Here is a 26,573-nt window from a genome sequence, read left to right on the forward strand (position 1 = left end):
CTTCTGGGTAATAATAATAATAATAACAAATTTTATTTATATCCCGTCAAGCAACAATAGCTTTACACAGAAATAATATGTGACTACACTAAGCTGAGCAACCAGGTGGCTGCAAGCATGTTGGGTCTGATGTTTTATCATGTTTTTAATATTTCGTTGGGAGCTGCCCAGAGTGGCTGGGGAAACCCAGCCAGATGGGCAGGGTATAAATAATAAATTATGATGATGATGATGATGATGATGATGATCCAAAGAAATGGACAAAGCCTTTCCAACAGAGTTTACTGATACCACATCATACATCATAATTAAGTGTCAATATGTGCTTTCCTCATATACGATTGCTGTCATTTGGAAGACGAGATGGTCACTGCTCGAGCCTGCATGAAAATTTATTAAAACTGTTTGAACGTTGTAAAATGATCACTGACTTGCAGGGAAAGAAACATTTTGCTCACCCCCTCCCCACACCCCAAACCAAACAACTAGTGGTTGGGCTAGTTTAAAATTAGTGCAGTGATGCCTCCTTTCCTGCCCCAAGGTAGCTTTGAAAAAAGTTGTACACTAGGATCTCCCAAGACAGACAGCTAGGGTGCTTCCAGATGGGAGCTTAATGTAAGCAGCAAGTTTTATTTTCTTTTCTTTTTTAAAGCTGTCTGGGTTTTCCCTGGAAAGGGTAAATGCAGATAAGGTTGTGATGGGGATATGGGTGGGGATTTTGATAGCTACAATGTTGTGTTGATGCTGCAAAAAAAATTGCATGCATGAGGACCACTGATCCTACAATAAACACCCTAGCCCCAGAAACCTATTTGGGGTGTGTCCAGTACTAGTGAAAACCAAAGGGGCCTGAACTACCTAGACTGCTATCAAAATTTGGCTCAAGTAGCCCACCATATTGTTTTCCAATGGTATTTTAACTATTCCCATCTTCAGGCTCACAACAGACATTGTTCTGTAAGCTGTGGTTTATGGTTTTTTTAAAAGGGTTATTGGGTTCCTATTATAAATGGCTACACTCTGGAATCTTTCTTTCAGACAAAAAAAGACAACAGCCTTGTTATATGTTTGCAACTAAGTATTTTGATGTGTTTTGATGGCAAATGTTGCCAGAAGAATTGCTATAACCAGTGACAGGCCAAATAGCAACATCTTTTGCATGTTTCTTTGCTCTTGTCTGTGTGTTCTGCCATCAAGACGTACAAGTGTCTGCTGGTTTTTAAAGGATATGATCCTTCAGTGAAATTACAGGGCAAATAAAAGCTTTTGCTCCTATTAAAATTCATCTGAGTCACATGGCAAGGCAGAAAAAGCTATCTGGGTACACATTCTGCTGTCAATCTAATAAACATTCTGTGCAGAGGGTCTATTTATCAAAAGATAAATTATAGTTAAAAGTCCTTAATTAAACCTATGGGGGAATATAATTACATCAAATTGCACAGTTTCAGTATTCATAGCAAATACCTTCTACACATACTTTGAAAATAAAATTAAATAAAAACTTGAATCTTAGGAGGAAACAAATAACGGTCCTTCTCCAGATTGACAATAGATATTTCTTTTTTTTTTTTTTTGGCTATGTAGTGTGAATGGTACAATTAGCTTCTGCTTAGATTCAGAGAGATTTATGTTTTTACATTGCCCAGGTTCAGAATCAAATTTCATGTCTTTTCAAAACAGTCAAACTTGAGGCCATGTGAATAGTTCTAGTTTTCCAAATTAATCTACAATCAAGAGGAGTCTCTACAGGTAGAAGGAGTATTAGCGAGTAAACTGTCCCAATCGTTGTGCAATAAAAGCTTTCTTCTCTTCATCACCCATCACAGGCCGTTCCAAGCATTCCACTTTTACTATTTTAATATTTTCCTATCTTCTAGATTCCTTTCTCTGCAGGACTCCTGCTTTGCTTGGAATGAGATGTGAGAGTCAGTAAGGCAAATGCTTTCAAATGCAAGCCTTTGTTATTGATGAGCTGTTCCCTTTCCTTTTGTATTTGTTTATTGTTCTTTAGTCTGTTTGGAGGGGGGGAGAACTGAGCTATTGTAATCAAAAAGTTAAAAAAAAAAAAAGCAAACTTCTCCGGAAAGGTCCTTTGGGAGCACAGTTGAGAACAAATGACCCCTGTGAACATAGGATGGCAAAGTAATACAGAAAAGGGATCCCTTTTTATAAGTTCTGATGGAAGCTTCCCCCCTCCCAAAAACATTCCTTTGTAAAATAGTTTCTCAACATTGAGAAACAGCCTGACCAAGGGGTGCCTGTGAGCTGCAGAACACACACCAAGGATGTTAACATGTGGACTGGTTTGATGAGAAGCGCAGAGCACTTTGGAAGACCAAAACAACTGAACAATGCCTGGCTCCGAAACAAAGATGACTGGAAGCTTACAAATATCACCAAATTGACATCATTCCATTTTGACTATAACTGGAAAGTGACAAAGCTTTACATAAATAAAATGGAGGCTTTTTTATTTGTGAAGGTGAGTAGCTGTGTAAGGAATCACAGAGTTAGAAGGGACCCTGAGGATCATCTAGTCAAACCCCCTTGCAATGCAGGAATATGGGGAGTGAACCTGCAACCTTGCTGTGATCAGCACCACGCTCTAACCAACTGAGCTATCAAAGCAATTGCAGAAGGTAAGACCAGTAAGGTCTGCCAAAAGCAGACTACCTCTCAAAACCTTAAATGAGGCACATCCTATATTATTGCAGAGGCCAAATTTGCCAGTCACAATCCACTTGATAAAAAAAAAAAATGGATCTGAGACTCGCAGGTCCCCATGGTTTTAAACAAAAATATTTTCCAGCCCAACTTTGGGTGCCAGGGACTGTACCAGACACCTTTTGTAAGAAAACTATCTGCTCTATATCACAATTATACATTATATGCATAAGACCATAGACAGTAGTTTTAGCAGCTTCCTGCTAAAACTATTGTCTATGCTTCTTGGGGTGGTTGTATTATTCTATTGCACTAAAAATAAGAATAATTTTTAAAAGTCAGCTAGCACATTAAGACTAAGGGTTGGGATTAGGGTTAGCATAAGGGAGGCATAGGCAAACTCGGCCCTCCAGATGTTTTGGGACTACAACTTCCATCATCCCTAGCTAACAGGACCAGTGGTCAGGGATGATGGGAGTTGTAGTCCCAAAACATCTGGAGGGCTGAGTTTGCCTATGCCTGGCATAAGGGCTGAATGAAGTGATTGTACATGTGGAATGATCTGTGAGTCCCCAGTCTGTTCTGGAAGGCTGGGGAAACCTTCAGAACAGATTTGAAGGTACAAGAGGAAGAGATGGAAGGGCTCATTCTGTTGCATGAGCAGATGTTGTTCCACCTGTGCAATGGCTTTGTTGGATACAGCCCTAACGTATTTTATTGTAGCATAATCTTTCATAGGCAAGAGTCTTCTTCAAGAGATTCATGTTCCTCTTAAGCCTAAAGCAATAGAGTAGAACCTCTTTATTAGTTCCGATGCAACTGCTCCAGGCTTGCGTCTCTTTTTGAAATTCCTTTACCTGCGACCTGAGGATAACAATAAATGTATCTAGTCCATAAAATGTTATGCAATAATGAATATGTTAGCCCACAATGTTTTTAATGTGTAACAAGATTCTTTGTGTTATGACTGTTTAACCTTAAGCAATGTAAGTCCAAAGATAACTCCACCTTGATAATTTTTTTAATGTTTTAAAAACAAGTTTTTTCGAGTGGTCAGTGTTTAAAGTCCCAAGTTGCATTCATCTTGCAGTATAAAGTGGAAGATCTTTTGTGGATCCTTAGATTTATTTATTTTTCTATTTCATAAGCTCTTTAAGTAACAACAAATGGATGACAATTGCAAGTACATTAAGGCAAGCATGGCTTGTTTTGTTTACTAACAACATGCAAAAGAAGCATTACAAATTAGATCATTCACTTGGGTAGAAGCAAACAACATGGTGCTCTCCTGATGGCTATGCTAGCTGGGGCTGCTGGGAGAGGAGTCCAGGAAAACCTGAAGGGCACCATGTTAGCTACCCCTGCTCTAGGTGAAAATTGAAAATTATCCCTATGCAAAAGATCCTAATTTGCAAAGAAAAAAATTCCAATTCAAAACTTTCAGGAAAGCCATATCATTCCAAGTGACACCCATTCTTACTGGCTCAAAATACTCATAGGCATCATAAATATATTGGTTCACTGCCACCTGGGCACTGAAATTAGTGCATTAACTCTGTAATCTTCGACATCGTTACTCAGAAGTTCCTCTAAATTCAGTGCAACTTAATAAGTGCATCTTTAATAAGGGTGCTTGCTTATGTCTAAAGTTTAAATTCTCATAGAGCATGAGATCTCTTTATACATCAAAGTTCTCCTCATATATTGGGTTAAAAACAGTCAATTGTCTCCCATCCCTCAGCATTATGGACTCCGGAAATGTTTTTTGGGGGAAATTTCTATGATCATGGCAGTTTAAAAAATGTACTGCTTAGTCAATAAATTAGAGTTTGACTTTTATATTGGAGTTCCCAGTTCCTACATTATTAGCATGTCTCTGGTAGACAAATGAGTTGTAGTGCAGTTGTGCCACAATAATCCCTGGTTTAAGTGGGAGAAACAAATCCCTTATGTAATAATAATAATAATAAAAAACATCCCGTGGCAATACAAAAGGGATTCCTAAAAATTGAATATTTAATGGATGAGGGATAGAAAGGAGAATGTCACCACTTCTCTAGTACAGGTCCTAGCAACACAAACGTAATTAAAATAGCAATTAATGTTGCTCACACTTCCCACCTTTAAATCCACCATGTAATATATAACACTCTAGTGGGAAAAAACTCCCCAATAAAGATTAAAGCCTCACAAAACAGATTCCTTCCACTTTAGGTTAAGGTTGAGCAGTCAGAGTCAAAAGCATACAGAAATAAAGCTTGTAGCTGTCCTCCTTGTGTGGAGTTACAACACAGCCGGACAAGGTAAAATGAACAGATAACAGTTAGAAAGCTGTCTGAATAGCAGAGCTCTGTACATCTGCAGTCACTGGAGCAGCCTGTTAGCATAATGCTTTGACAACTCCATCAGCGCAGTCTCAAGGTAGCTGTCAATCAGGATGCATCATTTAATACAACCGCACTCGGAGGATTTTCCTCCTATAAACCACATGACAGCGTAACTACAGCTCTATTTACACCGGGCGTCTACTTCTGTTTACAAGGCTCTCGTAATTAGAAAGCATGCAACAGGCCGCAATATTATTTGGATCTCCACTTTGCCAGGCTGCCATGCAAAGTGTGATCTTGCTTCACAGAGTCATGCTAAATGACAAAAGCTCTATTTTTCTTCAGCCTCTGTGCTCAGACAGCACTTCATTTGCAGCTATCTATAATTAGATTAATGGTGTAGTACAGCACAAAGCAGGCCCACTTCACATCAGATAGCATATGAATTAGGACAAACACTTATTTCAATTCCAGGCAGAGAAAGCAGTGACTGGGGTATTTAGCATACCCTTTATGGTGGAATGAGATGTTAATTGTGTACCATTTACCTCTAAACTGCTTGCTTGTTGTATAAATCACTGGGCTAATTGATGCAGAGATAGAAACGTAGCCACAGGCAAGAAATCAAGGGAATGAGAGCTGAAGATGGTGGATAAAGGATTATCCGGCAAAACTACATGGAGATGAGGTTCCTTTGAAACCTGCTCATGAGCTGAAGACTTCTTGAAAAACTACAAAAAAGTGCCACACTGATGTGTTGAGAAAGAGTTTACCTCATGGCTTAGAAGCAGTATCTTTAAAGGGAGGGGGGTGGACTTCCACAGAGAACTAAATTAAGACATGTGTTCAATGATTTCTGGCAGAGTGGACGTGCTAGTCTGTTGTAGCAAAACCAACAAAGAATCCTGTGGCACATTAAAGGCTAATGGTTTTATTGTGGTATAAGCTTTCATGGACTATAGCCCACTTTATCAGGTGCACGAAGAAGGCTGCTGCCTACGAAAAATGTTTCTTCTTTAAGCCACCGCGGGTAGAATATTGTAGGCAAAACTGAGCTTGGGTTAGGAAATTAAAAAATAAAAATAAAAGTAATAGGTAAACTTTAAAGCAATGCTCACAAAGTTAAGAAATGTAAGTGTTTCCCCAAACAGAAATACAAATTCCTGTTACAGATAGGACAAATTCCTGTGTTGACTAGAATTAAGGATGTCCCAGCATCTACAAAACTCTCAACCTGGGCAGAAACAAACCGGACTGTTAAAATACTAACAGCTCAAAGCAAAAATATTATTTGTAAATAGGATAATATAGTGTGGGGAGATTAAGGGGAAGCAATACACCAGGAGTTTGGTATACCACATCTCAGTGGTATCACCTACAGACTGTCAACAACCTTCCAGCAAAACGTGTTGTTGAAGTTGAAGTTTCACACATTACACTTTGATTTCATGTCAGTAGACTGTAGAAGAATGATTGATTATCATAATGTCTGGTGGGAGGGGTGTTTCCTCATATATTTTGCCTGCCCAATATATATGTTTGTAGTAGAACACACACGACTTTACAACATTTGCCAAACAAAATTTCCTACTTCAAGACTGTAAGGACATGTAAAGAGGGGGGAAATACATGTAAAACTAAATGAAACGTTGAGCTTAATCGTGTGATAGCATTTGGACATCTAAAATAAATTCCTTGATTCTTTCTCCAACTTCAAATCCATATTTTGGTTTAAACAAGAGATAGGATTCGCTTCATTGTTAAATGCATTATGTTAGCAGGGGAAAACACCTCAAATAATAAAGTAGCAGAAACAGCATACGTGAACCAATTACATAATGATATCATAGCTTCAAATGTTAACCCTTGGTCTTCAGCTGGTGCTGGCATGGCATAGCCAGCCAGGTAAACACCTGACCTAGGTTGGGCCACACAAGTACTGTCAGCACTGCAAAGGGGAGCAGGGAACACACTATTTGTGTAAAGTGATTTAAAACCACTGTAGCTATCAAGAAAATTCCCAAGAAATTGTAGTTTTCGGCAGGTCTGAGTTTGAAAGAGATTAAGCGTCTTTTCATTCTAAGGATCTTTGGCGGAAACTCAGGAATGGCCATTTCAAAAGTTTGTAGCCTAAGTATGGCTGAAGAAAGAGAACGAGAGGAGCATTCCAGATCAGGTATGGGCAACTAGTAACCTAGTAAAGTAAATGGAGTGTGCTAGCTATGTGTCTAGGTTTACTACAACTACTACTTTGCTGCTGCCGCTTCGCCGTGAGTTTGTGGGGAGGGCTCTTCCCCCTGCAAGCCCATTCTCCATCTTGGGCCTGGGGACGGGCCCCATACTCCACCCCAGCATATAAGGCTCCAAGGAGGCCTCGGGACATTGCTGCTGCCGCTTTGCCAGTGAGTCTTAGGGAGGACCGCTCCCCCTGCAAGCCCATTTTCCACCTTGGGCCTGGGGGCGGGCCCATTACTCCACCTCAGCATATAAGGCTCCAAGGAGGCCTCGGGACATTGCTGCTGCCGCTTTGCCGATGAGTCTTGGGGAGGACCGCTCCCCCTGCAAGCCCATTTTCCACCTTGGGCCTGGGGGCGGGCCCCATACTCCACCTCAGCATATAAGGCTCCAAGGAGGCCTCGGGACATTGTTGCTGCCGCTTCACCGTGAGTTTGTGGGGAGGGCTCTTCCCCCTGCAAACCCACTTCACCAGGCCAGGGGGCGGGGCCCACACTCACCACCGCCACAACTTTAAGGACACTGGTGCTGCTGCAGCAAATGTTTAAAATTTTTTTATATATTTTAAAGTGTTCTAAAAGTGTTTTTACTTTTTACTTTGTTGTACCACCATAAACGGTGGTTTTTATCCATGTATTTTTATTCTGTTTTGTTTTATTTTGGGTTGGGGTGGGATGGTTGTTGAGTGGGGTGGGGATTGGTTTGTTTTGGTGTAATTGTTTTTTGTTTGTTTGTTTGCTTTTATATTTTGTAAATGGAGGCGAGTATGAGGCTTGGGGCTCCTACTGTGGAGGGGCGAGGGAGGTATGGCGGTGGGGGCAGATGTCATAGGCGAAGGGGATCAAGATACAGATATGCTCGTACCCCTTCCAATCTGCGCCCCATCCCGAGAGATGAGGGTAGGGTGAGCAAGGATTACTCACCTCCGTCACTGGTGTTGTGCAATGCCAGGTCTATAGGCAACAAAACCGCCACCCTGCGAGATTTCTTCATCTCGCAGGGGGTCGACCTGGCTTGTGTGACGGAGACCTGGGTGCGCGAAGGGATACTGTTACCTTACGAGAGATGGCGCCCCCAGGTTTCTCCGTCCTCCACCAGTCGCGGACTGTGGGCCGGGGGGGAGGGGTGGCATTATTAATCCGGGAAGATTGTTCTTTCAGGGCTCTACCATCGCCATCGATCCCCGGCATTGAATGTGTTGGCCTAGTGTGGGGCTCCGAGGTGAGCTTGGCTGTCTGGCTGGTGTATCGGCCACCTAGCGCACCAGCAGCCACCCTGTCAGGCCTGCTGGAGGCGGTGGCCAGCTGGGCCTTGGAGTTCCCTAACCTATTGGTATTGGGGGACTTCAACATCCATGCTGATGCCACTCCCTCCTCACAGGCTCTGGACCTGGTGTCTTCCATGGCGACACTAGGGCTCTCCCAGTTTGTTTCGGGCCCCACACATCAAGCAGGCCACACGCTGGATTTGATCTTTGGCGTCGGTATAGATGTGATCATGTTTCCTTCGATGAAGGTGCCATGGTCTGATCACTACGCTCTGAAAGCCAGGATTGACGTTCCACCCCCACCCTGCTTAGGTGGCGAACCGATTTGGGCTCGCCCGCAGAGGCTGATGGACCCTGATAGATTCTGTCAAGCCTTGCGGGACCTTTCTCCCCCTGGCGACTCATTGACTGAGCTTGTTGAGGGCTGGAATACCCAGCTCCTGGCAGCCATCAATGAGATCGCACCTAAGCGCCCTCTGCGACCCCGCAGAAACCGGGCTCCCTGGTTTACCGAGGAGCTCCGGAAAATGAAGCGGGACCTCAGACGGCTAGAGTGAGTATGGCGGGGTGCCCGTGACGGAGCCTCAAGAACATCTTATAGGGCTTTTATGAAAACCTACGAGTTGGCAGTGAAGGCCGCTAAGAAGTCCTACTTCTCAGCCTCCATTGCATCCGCTAGCTCTCGCCCAGCGCAATTATTTAGTATAATTCGGTCTTTAACGTCCCTCGAAGGACAGCCAAATTTAAATAACAATTTGACACACAGCTGTGAGGCATTTGCGAGCTTTTTTGCGGAGAAGGTCCTGTTGCTCCGCCATGACCTCCCTGCCAATTTGGATACAATAAAGGAACTGGAGGCCCCTCGACTGTCCTCGGGTCCAGTATTGGACCACTTTGACCGGATGTCCCCAGCCGATGTGGACAGACTCCTCCGAGCTGGAAAGCCCACCACTTGTCCTCTCAACCCGTGCCCGTTCTGGCTGATTAGAGTGTGTCCAGACGAGGTGCGGGCCCCCCTGGGGGATATCATCAATTTGTCCCTTGGCACCGGGACATTCCCAGGGGAACTGAAGGAGGCAGTGGTGCGCCCGCTTTTAAAGAAAACATCATTAGATCCCTTAGATCTATCCAATTACCGCCCGGTTTCGAATCTTCCATTCCTGGGTAAGGTGATTGAGAGAGTGGTTGCTGAACAGCTTGGTAGGTTTCTGGATGAAACATCGGCTCCGGATCCATTCCAGTCCAGCTTCCGCACCGGTCATGGGACCGAGACGGCTCAGGTCGCCCTAACAGATGATCTCTGCAGGCAGCTAGATCGAAGCGGGTCGGGGCTGCTGATTCTTCTAGACCTGTCAGCAGCCTTCGACATGGTCGATCACGAACTCCTGGACCACCGCCTTGCCGACGTGGGGATCCGGGGCACAGTCCTTCAATGGCTGCGCTCGTTTCTCTCTGGTCGGGGACAGAGGGTGGCGCTTGGGGGGGAATTGTCATCCCGCCACTCCTTGGTGTGTGGAGTGCCCCAGGGTGCGATATACTCTCCCCAATGCTTTTTAACATCTTTATGCGCCCCCTCGCCCAGCTTGTCCGGAGTTTTGGGCTGGGCTGCCATCAGTATGCTGATGACACCCAACTCTATCTGTTGATGGATGGGCCATCCTGACTCAGCCCCAGACACACTGATCAGATGCTTGGAAGCTGTGGCTGGATGGTTACGTGGGAGCCGGTTGAAGTTAAATCCTTCGAAGACAGAGGTCCTCTGGCTGGGACGGGACGATATGGGATTGAGGGGGCAACTCCCATCTCTTGCGAGGGTGCAATTAGTGCCAGCACCGTCCGTTAAGAGTTTGGGTGTAATCTTCGATACCTCCCTCTCCGTGGAGGTGCAGATTGCAGCTATAACAAAGGTGGCATTTTTTCATCTCCGCCAAGCTAAGCAGCTGGCTCCTTACCTCTCTCGCCCTGACCTAGCCACTGTGATCCACGCGACGGTCACCTCCAGACTGGATTATTGTAACTCTCTACGCTCTACGTTGGGCTGCCCTTGAGACTGACCCAGAAACTCCAGCGGGTGCAGAATGCCGCAGCGAGACTCCTTACGGGGTCTTCGCTGCGAGATCACATTCATCTGGTGCTATACCAGCTGCACTGGCTCCCGGTGGAGTACAGGATCAGGTTTAAGGTGCTGGTTTTAACCTTCAAAGCCCTATACGGCCTAGGACCCTCGTACCTACGGGACCGCCTCTCCTGGTATGCCCCACAGAGGAACTTACGGTCTTCAAATAAAAACATCTTGAAGGTCCCAGGCCACAGAGAGGTTAGGCTGGCCTCAACTAGAGCCAGGGCTTTTTCGGCTGCGGCTCCAACCTGGTGGAACGCTCTGTCACAAGAGACAAGGGCCCTGCAGGACTTGACATCTTTCCGCAGGGCCTGCAAGACAGAGCTGTTCCACCAGGCCTTTGGTCAGGGCGCAGCCTGACTCCCTCCTTTGGCAATCTTTACAAAACTTTAGTTTATGGTTGCCATCAATTTTGATTTTAATTAATTTTTATAATGTTTTTATAATGTTGCACTATTTTAGTGTTGTTAGCCGCCCTGAGCCCGGCTTCGGCTGGGGAGGGCGGGATATAAATAAAATTTATTATTATTATTATTACTACTACTAATAATAATAACAATAACAATTTTATTTTTTTATAGCCTGCACATCTGGCTGGGTTGCCAAAGCCACTCTGTAATCGTCTAGTTCTGCTGCCTGTGTGGGGTTGTAAAAATGAAAATGGGGGGTGGGTTGTCACATATCTGACATTCAACTTAGTAAAAAAAAAAAAAAAAAAAGGCAACCGAAGATAAGGTATTAAACAAATTAACTGAACCTCATGCTGTAGGCTGGGGCCCACATCTGGAACAATGGAAAGCCACTGTTTTAAATGATGTGCCTAGAGTTGCACAATAATATTTCTGGCCCCCACTACAGGGAAGCACACTGAGCAAACAAGAGCATTGCTGTACAATACTTCAAAAGAGCAAATTCAATACTGTGGTCACAAGAATAGACTACTTCATCTGTCAGGCGTATTTTCTAACCCAAATAGCCTCCAGCATCCGATTTCAGTTAGCTTTAGAAGGGAAAAGTGAATGTGTTTTTTTAGGCAGCAACACCCTTCCTCTCAAAGGTACATTACATGGATTATGACATCATGGCGACACTGTTTTCCTCCCTTATGTCTTATGAACACAGAGATAGTAAAAAACCTGATGAAAATATTGGAAAATTCCTACACAATGTCCCTTTTGTACCACATAAAAAGAGCCCTGCGACATCAGATCAAGTACTCATCAACCACAGCCTCTTTGGAATAGGGACCAGCCAAATATTTCAGGGAATCCCTAAAGTGTGGCACACAAGCAACATCTCTCCTTTGTTTGTTCCCAAGGGCCACCATCACATCTTGTTGCAGTGAATTCCACAAATAAATACATTCTATCAAGGGGGTTTATGTGTTGTTGCATTTGGGCTGAATTGACTACCAATTAATTTACCGTATTTTTCGCTCTATAACACGCACCCAACCATAACACGCACATAGTTTTTAGAGGAGGAAAACAAGAAAAAAATATTCTAAACGAAACAGTGGATGTATGATTTTTGTGGTTCATGCTGTGGCCACAGGCATGTGATCTGACGGTGAGTTTGAGGTAGCCCAATGCAAAAATCCTGAGAATCCATGTGGATCCATGCTTTGTAACCACATTTTTGCACCACTGCAGTCCCAGGCAACAGTGGGTGCGTGATTTTTTTGGTGCAAGCTGTAGCCATGGACATGCTATGTGATCTGATGGTGAATTTGGGGTGACCCAGTGCAAAAATCCTGAGGATCCATGTGGATCCGTGCTTTGTAACCACGTTTTAAGTGGGGAGGAATGGAAAAGCACTCAAGGGACAAGGAACACGCGTGGGGTGGGTGGAGAAGGATGCTGTTAATAATGCAGAAGAGGGGTATAAGAGGAGAAGCAAGCAGGCTCTGCTTCTCTCCCTCCTCCCCGGCTCGCTGAAAAACTTTGCTGCTATTTAGCCAGCTGAGTGGGGAGGAGAGAGGGATAGAGAGCCTGCTTGCTTTAAAGGAGCCAACTGGACAGGAGCCGCTTACACTCGTGTAAGCGGCTCCTCTCCTCTCCTGCTTTGCTCCTTTAAAGCAAGCAGGCTCTCTGTCCCTCTCTCCTCCCCACTCAGCGGCTCTTCTCCCGCTTTGCTGTTTCAAAGCGAGCCACGGAGGAGGGAAGGAAGGGGAACCATGGATCCTCTGCTCACGACTGCAGCAGATCCCCCCGCCATCCATAGGCATTCGCTCCATAACACGCACAGACATTTCCCCTTACTTTCTAGGGGGGGAAAAGTGAGTGTTATGGTACAAAAAATACGGTAATTAGAATACCTTCCCTTGGTACTGAAATTTCTCCCCATCTACTTTTCCCACACCATTCATCTGTTTTTATACCTGTATCATGTTTACTTTGTTATCTTTTGTCTAAACTAAAAAGTCACAAATGATTTACTTTATTCAAATAGGATCACAAAGGCCTGAATGAACCGGTATGTCTTGACCTGATGAAGAAAGACTGACTGATGCAACTCCGAAGAGGGAGTTCCACAAACAAGATGACACCACAGAGAAGACCCTAACTTGAGTCACTGCAGGAGGGGCCACACCCATTTGCAGAACCATAAGAAGGACCTCCCATACAGATCACAAAGACCTGGTCTTTTACTTATGGAGAGCATGCTCCAACTTCTAGATCGTATTTCTAGTCTTCTCTGCACTTTTCTAGCTCTATTTTGAGTTAGGATGACCATACTGAGTGTTCCAAATGACCCTGCCACAGATTTATACAATTTATACAAAATTTACGATACTGGCGGTTTCATTTTCTTGCACATCGAGCTAACTTCAGGATTGAAGTTGTAGGATTTCTTTTTTTAAAAAATGTGAATAACGTAGCACTTAGTTTCACTAAATCTCATTTGCCCATCTGTTGACTATTCATTCAGTTTAGAGAAATCTTTTGGAGAGCTTTGCTCTCTGCTTCAGTTTCCACCACCTTAAATATCATCTGAAAATGTGGCCACCTCTTTGCCTCTAGGTTTCAATAGCACTGATTCTAAAATACTTAGGAGACCTAATACACATGCTTTTAGGAATCTGCTGCTGCTCGGTGGTCTGGCACGCATTTTGTATATACAATGACCCAAGTGTGATTCCTGGTATCTCCAGGTCGGACTGGGACAGACTCATGCCTGAAACTACAGCCATTCTGTATACACAAAACAGACTGGATCAATGCTCTGACTTGGGATGAAGCAGGTTCCTATGTTTTCTCCATTGTGAAAAGTATGTATTTGCTCCAGTGCTCTGCTTCTTATTCTGTAAGTAGTTACCAAGCCATTAAAGGACTTGACTAGTTAGGTTTCATTGTTTGTCTTTGGTGAAGGATTTAACTGGAAGCTTTTTTTGGAAACTGTAATTTGTGTCTGTCAGATCACCACAGTCTACCACATTATTTGCACCCTCAAAGAATTTTAAAAGGTCTAGAAGCAGCCCAATGAAGGATAGAGATATGAAGTTTATTAACAAAAGAGCACTAATGGGCATTGCTGTACATGCTGAACATGCAATTTCTGGATGCGTAGCAATTATTGTTATTGCAAGACAACAGTTTAATACCCAACTAATTTCAGTAGCTCCTCCCAGACGTATCCCACTGTCCCAGGGTCGACATGCAATAAAGAAAGGAATCCTCCTGTGTCTACCATGACACTCAAGTGCAATGGTTGAGGTTTTGTTCACCATGCTAATAAAGAGTGGTACATAATCCACTTTTATCATTAGCAAAGCTGACGACTCCAAAGAAACGTAAGCTATAGCTGCACAACCAAAGGGACTCATGAAATGGAAACAAATAGCAGCAGAAATAAACTATGTTGACTACTTGGAAATAACACCTCCCAAGTGTGCAGCTAGTTGACACGAATGGAAATGCGTGGAGGAAAAAGAGCTGTGAAGCTGTGTAACAGCCCTGTTCCTAATCATTAATCACTTTTTTTCCCTCATGACCATTTAAACTAGCCCATTACAGCCTGCAGCAATAGGGTAACACTCCCATCACTTGCATGTCAGCGATGCTGGTGTTAACAGGAGAAAATATATGGTTTGTTCACTTAGGCTCAAGTCCCACAGCATTTGCTACCTTTAATTGAAAAAGGCAGTTAAACATGAAGTAAATCATTCCATTAGTTTAAGCTGTTTGATAACATCCAATTGATAGTGTCAATATGTTATGCTGAGACAATTCATCACTTTAATCGCTCCTGGGCCTATGCATGGAGGAGAGTGGTTGTGAATGGAACACCTAGGTTTCTCTTTCTAGTTTGATAAAAGAAAATGTCAACGAGGACAACTTTTTCACAAAATAAGCCTGCCAATGTAATTAGTAATATTAGACATTCCAACTTCTAACAGGTTTTATTCTAAATATATTAGTTAATCGGAGGGCAAATTCGGAAGGACTGACTCATGCAGGACCCTGACACAGGTTACACACACTGTGGGGTACGAGAGGGTGACCCGGAGGCTTGTACATCCTTCACTCCTCCCACACACACCCTGGGCAACACAACCTTCCAATGCAAATTGTGCAGGTCCAGCTTGTGTGAGCCACTCACCCCCTTTTCAAGACGAATTAATTGTGCAAGCAAGGCATATAGTACAGTGCATATACAAATATACCAGGGCTGTACTAAACTACCTGTCAGATGCCAGGAATCAGAGGCGGATTTAGGGCAGTGCGACTGGTTCCACCACACTGGGTGCCGAGCCTAGGGGGCACCACAGGGCATCGCAACCATGATGTGTAAACCGAGCAGAATGGAAGGTGAGAGGCGGGATGGGCACCAAATTTTGGCCTCGCATAGGGCACCACTGGAATTTGAAAGACTAAAGTCTGCTCTTGCAGTAATTCCTGGTTGGGGGAGGGCAGGACACCATACCCCTCTGGAAGGAAGATGAAGACTAGCTGCCATGGAATGCACAAGTGAACAGATATAATGAATTTGCCTCAGATAACTCATGGCGATATGTCAATGCACCACCTCCAACAAACCTTATGTCCAAGATCATGTGAATTGGCTATGACCAGATAATACAGACTCAATTCTGCAAAAAAACAACCCCCCCAACAACACCACAAAAAATGTACTGTACAAATCACTTGGCTATGGAATATAAAATGTACTATGAGACATTGGATAAAAGTTGATAAAAGCCTGTAAAACACTTTGGCAGATTTAAAATGGCATTACAAAAAATGATGCACGGGGTAGGTCAGATGAGAGTTCAGTGTGCCGAGCCTTTATGTAGCACAGGAAAATAGGCTGCACCCTGCCAATAAAGACAAAATGTACAGGCAAAACTTGAGTCTCAGCTTGAATCTGGTTAGCAATCTCTTTAGTACTTTAGCAGCAAGATGGGGGTTTTTGCTTCCATTTCTAATTATCAAAAAAGTGAGAATTTGCTATATACTTTTGAATATCATTGCTGCACAATGGTTTTACACGAAGCAATAGCAATAACAGCCAATTACACAGGAATATATTAGAGAATTCAGATGTTTTGCTTGAAATGAACCAGTGAACCTAAACTCTTGAATAGGCAGAGCTTTCATAGTTGGATCATCAAAGATGCATATGCAACATGGGAGAAATTTCTGTTGAACTTTACATAGTTTGGCTACTGCATGTTGTTCCTTGCTTAATCTACCGTATTTTTTGCTCCATAAGGTGCACCTGACCATAAGACGCACTTAGTTTTTAGAGGAGGAAAACAAGGGGAAAAAAATTCTGAATCAAATGTTGTACTAAACTATTTAATAAAAAACTGGTATATAAAAATATTTCAACCATGTAAAGTGAACAGCAGTCAACACTGGCACTAAGAACCATCCTCACTGTCATTAACAAATGAAGAGAGACTTTAAGGTTCGAGTAGTCTTCTAGTCTTCTGTGAACCCCAAGAACTCATCAGTGCTAGAGTGAGAATTTATGAAGCTCAGTTGCTCACAATCACTGACATCACTTTTTTCGCTATCTTCATATAAGATACCATCGTTGTTTCCATCCAAAGCAAAATGCCACATTTTTTGAATGACTGTACAACGATTTCCTCCTTCACCGAGTGCCATGATGCTTTCACCCATTCACAAACTTGAGTGATAGTGGGCCTCTTCATTCGTCCAGTAGGTGTCAGATCATGATTACCAGCAGCCATCCATTTGTTCCACTCTTCTCGCAAAAAAGACCTTAAATGGCTTGTTGATGGAAACATCTAGAGGGTGCAACTGGCTGGTAAGACCTCCAGGAATTACAGCTAGATGAGTCTTAACTTCTTTAAAGCACTTTTTTGTAGTTTCGCTAATATGTGCTCTAAACTGGTCAAGTACTAATAAGGCAGGTTTTTTTTCCAAAAACCCTCCAGGACCACACTTTTTCAACCCATACTCTCATTCCATTTTCGTCCATCCATCCTTTCTCATGAACATGTACAACTCCTCTTGGAATCACTTCTTTTGGAAATGTTTTCCTTTTGAAAATTAACATGGGTGGCAATTTGGTGTGGTCTGCACAGCAAGACAACACAACCATGTAATGGGTTTTCTCATGTCCAGAGGTTTTCACGGCGATAGTTTTGGCACCTTTCAGATCAACAGTCCTATTAGATGGCACATCAAAGGGGCTTCATCCATATTCCCAATCTGGCCAATTTCAAACCCATTTCTCTTCCTAGCATAAATTACAAATTTATGAAAAGACAGAATCTTAGATTCATAGTCTTCTGGCATTTTTTTGTGCAATTCTAGTTTTGGTGCGCATAGCAAGGCCACATCTCCTCATAAACCTGTAGCACTACGATGGTGATCCAATAAAATAATGAATGCCTTTCTCTACAGTAATATATTATCATTTTAGTAGAGACTGAGAAGCCATTATTCTGGTGGTTTGTGATCCATTCTTTCATGGCCACGTCCAACTGTGACCACTTTGCAGCATTTCCACAAAAAGTGTGCTTACTTTTATCTGCTTTTTGCAGCTGATCCTCCTGTTTCCTCCACTCGCACCATTTTTTCCAGTTGGAGGTGGCCCAAAATGTCTCTCCGCAGCTCTGTTTCCATGCTCCTTAGCATATTTTACTACCTCTGGTTTAAAAGGAATCTTATATGCTAGTCTTTTCTGCTTTATCATCCTTGTATGTAGAATGTAGAATCCCTCCACCCACACGAGCATCATCCCAATGGGGCAGCCAAGCGCGGGGGCGGAGAGATTATACAGCTCCTGCTGTGCTTGCTTTACACCCGTGTAAGCGGCTCCTTTCCCGCTTTGCTGCTTTAAAGTGAGCCACGGAGGAGGGACGGATGGGAGCCATGCTCCTGTCTGTCCCTCCTCCGTGCAGCATTCGCTTCATAAGACGCACAGACATTTCCCCTTACTTTTTTGGAAGAAAAAAGTGCATCTTATGGAGCGAAAAATACGGTATATGTTTATATATACTCACAATTATTTATGAACCAAACTCAAACATTTAAAATTTTTACTTTTGGGGGAAGATTACATAAAGTTGCAAATATAAGTGCATTTGTAACAAGAGAGTTTTCAACTCTTTTCTTCCCTGCTGAGCCAGTCTCTAAATTGAAGCTCTTTCTGCCAAGCATTTCACATTAAATTATGGAGTTTTCTCAAGGGCTAAAGAAAACAGTTATTAAGAGTGTGAGCTTTGGCCGTTATTTCACAAGTGAGTTAACCTCCATCCTCAGGGCAATATTTTGCAGCTGTTGTTTGAAGTGAGTCAGATTTTTGTTTTTGTTTTCCAATTAGACTTAATTTTAGTGTATAACACAGCTACAAACACAGTGCACAGAGCAGCAACCTATTTTCAGGGAGTCATCTTCCCCTCCCTGCTCCAGGTAATTAGAAAATTACATCTGATCATCTGATATTGATTTGGTCAACCAAAACTGGAAATGTCTGGGAGGTTGGGCAGTAAGGAAAAGGCTGGCATTTCAGTATTTAATTGAATATGAGATATGTTTATGTATTCTGAACCAACAAACAAAAATATAAGGCCAAGAATCAGTTCTGATTTATGCATTAATGCTTTTCTAATGCATTTATTATTTGTTTTACTGTATGGCATTTTAACATGTATTTGTCTGCATATTTTTTAATATTTTACATAAATGAAATGCTATCAATTTTCACATCCTTCACAGTTCAGCTGACTGATAAGTCTAGGAAGCAATAACAATTTGAGGCCTGACACCCATCATCTTAGTGTTGAGCAGGCTAGGAGTTATTATCATATGAACACATGCTACTTGCACAGTTTAGGAGAGGATCTTTAAGCAAGTCATGACAACCCGATAAATCATTATAGGCTATGTGCATGCAAGGAATATTTTGCTTATTTATTTCTTACATTTATATACCACGTAATACCAGAATAATTTTAAGTGATTTACAAAAGATAACCATTCCTGCCATATCCATATAACAACACTAAAACGCAATAGTACCATATAATACACTAAAATCCTAAAAAGACAAAGCAGCAGTTTAATTACCTCTTAAGAGTCCTCTTAAGGAGAGGAGACCCACATAGGAACTGCATCTCTCAGGAGCAGCGCTGGCAATGCCACAAAATCCTATCAGATGTGGAAAACTGTTCTTATCAAGAAAGAGTAAGTTTACTCTGAGTTTTAAAAAGCTAACTTGAAACACTTTGTTTGTGGATTGAACTTGCCTCATGATATCAAATAATTCCTGACGTTTAAATAATCAGTAGAGTATAATTAAATAACTACTCAAACTCAATTAATTTATCCTCTGCTCCACTTAGTTTAAAGATGGGATCAATATTATTTACCCTACCTGACAAACCTGTCTCCAGGCTTCACACAAAATTGATTCAACACCAGCAGGTAGTTATCAATTAATGTATTTTGCAGCAGAAAATGAACACAATCAATATTCAAAAAACACATGCTTTGCAGAATAGGAATGGTTACTGAAGTGAGTACTGAGTTTCACTCAAAAATCTCCTTCTATGAAGTTCATTGACCCTTTGCATTGCAGCATTTCCGCTAAAGATAAAGATAATAGGATTACAGTGATACCTTCTTGTCTATTTGCCTTCTACACATCGTTCCGGGGTGGGGAACAATCTGGTTCTGCTGGAACTATTCTAGTACAGTGGTATCTCGGGTTAAGTACTTAATTCGATCCGGAGGTCCGTTTTTAACCTGAAACTGTTCTTAACCTGAAGCACCATTTTAGCTAATGGGGCCTCCTGCTGCCACTGCGCCACCGCCACACAATTTCTGTTCTCATCCTGAAGCAAAGTTCTTAACCCAAGGTACCATTTCTGGGTTAGCGGAGTCTGTAACCTGAAGTGTCTATAACCTGAAGCATCTGTAACCCGAGGTACCACTGTACAGGCGGTGAAGCACAAGAAAACCCCAACACACTTGCAGCCTTTTGTCACACCAAACATAATCACAACACAACAGGATCAGGAAGCCTATTAGTGTTTGTTTATACACTCACAAAGTTGTTCAACTCCAAGTCCCATCAGCCTCAGCAAGAATGAGCAATGGTCAGGGATGATGGGAGTTGTAGTTCAGTAACATATGGATGACCATAGATTTTCCAACTTCTAAGTTTACACAAAATTTAGCAATAGTATATAGGAATGTTTATAGGACTGTATCCATGTGAAGCCAAAGATCAATAGTAGAGAATTAACAAAAATGTTATTGTCAACAGTTTGTAATCCTATGCTACTGATCATTTATTGAATGGATCTGGATACTACTATATAAATGAATATTTTTATCTAGTTATGACCAAGATTTGCATAATCACACTCATTGGGAACCAAACCATAGAAAATACCGTATTTTTTGCTCTATAAGACTCACTTTTTCCCTCCTAAAAAGTAAGGGGAAATGTGTGTGTGTGTTATGAAGCGAATGCAGGTTGCACAGCTATCCCAGAAGCCAGAACAGCAAGAGGGATTGCTGCTTTCACTGCGTAGCGATCCCTCTTGCTGTTCTGGCTTCTGAGATTCAGAATTTTTTTTCTTCTTGTTTTCCTCCTCCAAAAACTAGGTGCGTCTTGTGGTCTGGTGCGTCTTATAGAGCGAAAAATACGGTAATTCCTCATGCTGAGGGATGGTTTTGGATCGTGTTTCCTCCAGTTGACACCAAACTGTTCAGAGTGATAAGAAGAGAATGGAATTGTGAGTAGCTCAAGAAGGATCTTGCCAATCTGGGTGAATGGACGCTAAAATGAATAATGTGATTCAACTTATGTGTGAAGTGATTTCTATGGGACATAAATGTGACTACTCTGTCTGGATCCAACCAACTGGGTTTTTAACTTTCTAAACACGACGCGGTGTCTGAAAGCATACTGAAAACTACTGGCTTACCTTTGTGTCCTCTATTATCACATGCTCACAATCCCTCAGAAAGAGGAACTCATTTATATTACAGGAAAATCAATCATTCTTCCCCCCCCCCCATTTTTAGATTAGATGAGATGGCCCTATTTGCTGGGCAGATCCTGTTCACCGTTCTTTATAATGAGTCAAAATGTCAAGCCTCTATATGAGAAGTTCAATTGATTCTTGAAACACATTGTGAACTTGCTAATAATTTAAAGACATGGAAGGGCTCTTTAAAACAGCAGCTCCAGTTTTACAAACAAAAGCAAACCACCTGAGACCAGAGAGGACAGGATATGAGCTACTTATAGCAGCCAGTGAACAAGAATAGCAGGAAGGCTGCTTATTTTGTTGTAGCAAAGGCCTTTGAAGCAAACAATTTATTAAACATCATAATAGTCGAAACAAAATCTTTGAAGGCAGGTTATCCTTCTCTACACCACGTCCCGTTGCGAGAGAATTGCTTCCTTTTCCTTTTTGGGTTTTTTTCATTTGTGACACTGACACCCAAATTATTTTCCTGAGCAACTTGTGTGAGCTGCTCCTTCTGATGTTAACAAGAATAATCGATCCAAGCTCTCTCTCTCTCTCTCTCTCTCTCTCTCTCTCTCTCTCTCTCCCTCTGTGTGTGTGTGTGTCAGGTTTAACTATTTCAGAAGCATGGCGACAATAGCAATTGTGCTGCTTTTCCAGCAACTGGGATATAACTGCTATAAATAAATATTGCCTTCATTGAAAAGGTAGCATCTATAACATAGCAGCACAGTGAGATCATTTCAATATGACTTCGTTTTTCATATTTTAATTAAAAAGTGACTATTAACACCTTTAATTTACTAGTAGTCACATTTTATTTGTTTATTCTGCTGATTAAAAACATTTCTCTCTTCTTTTCTCTTCCCACCCCCCTTGTCTCTTGCATAAAATTCTTCACCCACCTATCAGTATAACAATCCTCATCAATAAACTCATAAGGAATTGCTTTGCCTTGGCCTGGCCTTGCAGAATCCCAGCCTGGCCACATGGAACATCATACAGAATTATACCTGGGGATTGTAAGTATTTACTCATTTGTTGTATGCTTCCCTCCAATAAAGCAAGGGCAGTTGAGGAGTGCCTTGCTAGTAACACCCTCACTCAGTTATTTGCTCTCAAATACCCAAGGTCAGAGATTGTTCTGCAGCTGCCAAATATTATTCATTCCTGTCCCTCTGTTTCTCTTGTCTCTCTATAGGCTGCACTCCAGGTTCAGTGCAATGCACAACATCAATCTAACCTGCCTGCCTGCCTGGACTGGCTCTACCCATGCCAAGGAGTTGGTTATGTTACCTTGGATGCTGGAGGAACAGAAGCTGGGTTGCAATATACAGTCATACCTCGGGATAAATACGCTTCAGGTTGAGCGCTTTCGGGTTGCGCTGTGCGGCGACCCGGAAGTAACGGAGAGCGTTACTTCCGGGTTTTACCGCTCATGGATGCGCAGTCAAAATGACGTCACGCGCATGCGTGGAAGTGGCGAAATGCGACCCGCACACACGCAGACGCGCTGTCGCGTCTTACGTTCTGTTCAGGATGCGAACAGGGCTCCGGAACGGATCCCGTTCGCATCCCGAGGTACCACTGTATAGTCTTTGGTTTTTGTACTTCTTTCATTTCCTTTTCATGCTCAAGAGCACATACAACCCAAAGATGTGCTGACTTTAAGGCCATGTGAGCTGGAGCTGATATGGCAGGAATGTAAGACTGTCTTGCCCATTGTACGCTACATTAAATTGCAAATCATGTACCACCTCAGTCAGAAACAGCTGAAGATTCCTTGAAGGCTGTCTACTTTCAAACAGACATTCTCTGTCACTAAGGTGGAACCATTTCCAGATTCACACACATGAAAAACTTCCAAAAGACCAGGAATGGGGAACCTGTGGCCCTCCAGATGTTGCAGGACTACAACTTACATCATTCCCGATCATTGGACATGCTGACAGGGGCTGATGGGTGTCAGAGTTCAACAACAGCTGGAGGGCCAAAATTTCCCCATCCCGGTTATAGACTTAAACAGGTGCTTCAGTTGTTTGAAGAATCTGTTTTTCATGGCTCGGGCTAATACTTCCTGGCTAGTCACCTTCCTTCTACTTGCCATTTACCTTTTAATTGCCAAACACTGAACTCATTAAGTCCAACACCTTGTCCCTGTGCAGAAACATTCTAGTAAGAATACTTAGGATCCATCAATGTTCAATTAGTTCCACATGTTTATGTTTTGGTAGGTGAAATGTCACCCAACAAATGTCTGGCGGCTTGGCTATCACCACCCCACCCCATAATGAAAATCAGCTCAACCTCCAGTTGTAGAACAGTCACAGGTTCCAACAGGAAATAAGAAAAATTATCAGTACATTGTGCACAGACCGGAGCATTACCTTGCAACACTTTTTACAGAACTAACCTCACAGGGTAGGAATTAGTGGCCTGGAATCTTCCTCTCACCCCCTGTGTTTTTACAGCTGGGCCTTGTTACATGTAATACTACTATACCCCTTAAACTGTATGAAACAAGTCAGTTGAACAAATATAAACAGATGCAATTGTGAAGTACTTTTTCCTTAAAAAACAAAAAAAGGAGATCAATATTCTACACCCTTTTGGCAAATATGTATACTAGCCATACTTTCAAAGAGAAATGCCTTTTCATAGTAAAGGAATCTGTGAGGTAGCTGTCCAGCACTTTGCAACAAATTATTTCGAACCCCCATTTGGAATGAATCTCAACACATTCCAGGAACCCCATAAACAAAGACAACATGTGCAATGTTAACTTTCTCTTTTATGCTGACAGCTTTTCTTCTCCTACCCTCGGCATAATGACCTTCCTGCACAGTGTGTGTTGCCATAAAAAGAAACAGAGCCCTGTAAAATTAGAGGAACTGTTTAATATCAAACTGTTTTATCTAAGGAAGACACCAACTCCAAGGTAAACACCAAAGAAAAGGTACATGAATTAGAAGTATTTGTTTTTGCTGCTGATTCTTTGACTTTACATTGTTCAAATAAACCCGGTCAGGCTTTAGTTATACCTTACAGAGAATGTAAGAATGTTAGCCCAGAAAACATTTGACAGTATAAGGTTGGAACTGCATGACATTTTTTGATCTTCTCCATGTTACAAAAGGGGGGGGGGAGCATTTCAGTACTTTTGCACAAGAACTGCAATGAGATATTAAGACAAAGCCTGAGCAGCATTGTAAACCAAAACAGAAAATGGTAGAACATAGCTCATCACCAGGCAGATGGCAAAATTAATTGTGCCAGAAGAAAGGGCTGCATTTTACAGAAAATATTAAAGGGGGGATGTGACTCAGGATTCTCACTTACGTTCAATGGACTATAATAATCTATCAGAATGAGATTGATGACACAACTGAATGTTATTGCTGTTGTCATAAAAGGTAAAGGTACCCCTGCCCGTACGGGCCAGTCTTGACAGACTCTAGGGTTGTGCGCTCATCTCACTCTAGAGGCCGGGAGCCAGCGCTGTCCGCAGACAGTTCCGGGTCATGTGGCCAGCGTGACGAAGCTACTCTGGCGAGCCAGAGCCGCACACGGAAACGCCGTTTACCTTCCTGCTATAAAGCGGTACATATTTATCTACTTGCACCCGGAGGTGCTTTCGAACTGCTAGGTTGGCAGGCGCTGGGACCGAGCAGCGGGAGCGCACCCCGCCGCGGGGATTCGAACTGCCGACCATGCGATCGGCAAGTTCTAGGTGCTGAGGTTTTACCCATAGCGCCACCCGCATCCCACCCGCTGTTGTCATAGGCTTGTGTTAAAATGGAAATCCCCTTAGCTTACTACTTGTATCAAAATGTTTATTGAAAGAAAAGTCTTATTTAAGTTAATGAAAACAGAAATAGTCTTAATTCATAGCTTGACTACTGTTGCAATGAAAGGTGGGTTAGAAATCCCACCTTCTGTATCAAATGCAGCAGCTTCCACCATAACAGCAGGTATATAACACTGCTTCAAGAAGTTAACAAACACCCACTAACTGAATACACTAGAAAATACAACTGGTACTCACCTGAAGGATAGATTTCTCTTGCACTCATTAGGTTAGCCTGTATGGTTCCACCTGGTGAATGAAGGCAAAAGTCGGCTTTTGGGACACAGCCGTCTCCCTGCTCAGTTTTGTGGACTTGCCAAGCTCAAACAGTCCACAGAGTCTCAACACAATACGTAAGGAAAAAGCCAACAATACAACCTACTGCAGCACTGCAGTCCAAATTAGAGTGAGGCCCCAATGACCCTATGATGGCAAGAGAAATCCACCCTGCAGGTGAGTACCATAGGGTCACTGAGTTGGGACATCCCAACTGCAACTGTCAGAGGTAACACAGGAGAACCTATTGAATGACCCTCCAGCCAAATGCTGCAACAAAATATGAGAAGGCATATTATAGGAGTTAGGCGATGCTCAAGTGGCCAACAGCTGACCTCTAATATTGTTTTGAGGATCCAGAGGTCTGTCACCATCCCCTGCCAGGTGCTGAGAAAGGACTGAAGCCTACCCCCACTTTCTGGTGTCATTGGTTCGGCTATGGAGCATTTGTTGCCTTGCTGCTGTTGTGTGTGTTGGATTGGGGGGGAGAGATAACGAGGTTTGTTCCATATTTGTTTGGGTGGTAGTTGTGGTACCTGCCTTGAGGGCCGCAGTTCTGAAATGACTGGTTCTGTTGCTACCATCTGCAGCAACACTTCTTTTCACAGTGTGTGACTAGGACCTCTTGATTCAAGTAAGAGATTCCCTGGTAAAGACAGAAGCTGTTCATGCTGCACAGATGGCAAGGGCAAATGTCTCATGTACTCATCGCACAGTGAAATCCTGGTGCCTTTCTATGGTGTTGTTTAGCTGGCCGTCCCCATCCTTAGGCAGGAGAGATCTCAAAACTGGTATAGAAACGGGTGTCCTTCAAGAGATTCAAAAATGCTGCATCCAGGGTGTAGTATTTATTAACCAGGGCTAGCAGTTTCTTATATTGCATAGGGTTGGTTCATTCAGCCTGGAGTTGGTATGAATTTGCTGGAGGTCTGTGGTTCTGGGCGCACTGCTGCCCCCTTAAATGGTGCTGGAGCGGTTTCTGATGGGACAGTATTCACCTCTAGGGAGACTACAGACCAAGGCAGTAATGGCAAAAAGTGGTCATCCAGGAGGAGTAGATGGGATGGTTGCTACTCTGCCACAGATCCATGGCTCCATTCCCCTACATCCAGTTCAGGAATGGAAAAGGGGTCAGTCCCTGGTGAAGGTAAGGCCTGAGAGCTGCCCAGGTCCCCAGGATCAATGGTAGCCAATATGAAAGGATTAAGAGGGCATAGCTTCTTCTGGCTATGTGAAGTAGGTTTAATGTGGCCTATTAAACCTGTTATATTCCATCCTGTTGGGAATCAGGCTGCTTCTAAGGAAATGGAGCCCAGGAAGGCCTCCTGCCTCAGGATGTCCTCTGTTAGTTGGAAGCCCCCCAGGGCAGG

The 26,573-nt window shown here is 42.9% G+C and overlaps 2 protein-coding genes across 12 annotated transcripts in view; one reads left to right on the top strand and one right to left on the bottom strand.

Moving 5' to 3' along the window:
- GGACT (gamma-glutamylamine cyclotransferase) overlaps window positions 1-26,573 on the top strand; it is a 73,210-nt gene that overhangs the window by 41,741 nt on the left and 4,896 nt on the right. For 3 of the 10 annotated variants that reach the window (XR_013985397.1, XR_013985400.1, XR_013985403.1), the window contains one exon: window positions 13,067-13,960. Coding sequence is in view for 2 of the 10 variants with exons in the window: in XM_081003328.1 (XP_080859454.1) it covers window positions 22,070-22,102; window positions 22,282-22,403; window positions 23,884-24,018 (290 nt within the window). In the remaining 8 variants the exon portion in view is untranslated. Of the gene's footprint in view, window positions 1-1,649; window positions 1,753-2,485; window positions 2,643-13,066; window positions 13,961-17,860; window positions 17,903-18,418; window positions 18,508-21,992; window positions 22,103-22,281; window positions 22,404-23,883; window positions 24,019-26,573 lie in introns of those variants that run through there. The other 7 variants (XR_013985396.1, XR_013985402.1, XM_081003329.1 and 4 more) reach the window with 6 other exon arrangements.
- PCCA (propionyl-CoA carboxylase subunit alpha) overlaps window positions 1-26,573 on the bottom strand; it is a 234,330-nt gene that overhangs the window by 22,354 nt on the left and 185,403 nt on the right. The gene's annotated exons all lie outside the window — the stretch shown is intronic.

The sequence above is a fragment of the Podarcis pityusensis genome (genome assembly GCF_964106645.2).
Source record: "Podarcis pityusensis genome assembly, chromosome: 4".
Lineage (NCBI taxonomy): Eukaryota > Metazoa > Chordata > Lepidosauria > Squamata > Lacertidae > Podarcis > Podarcis pityusensis.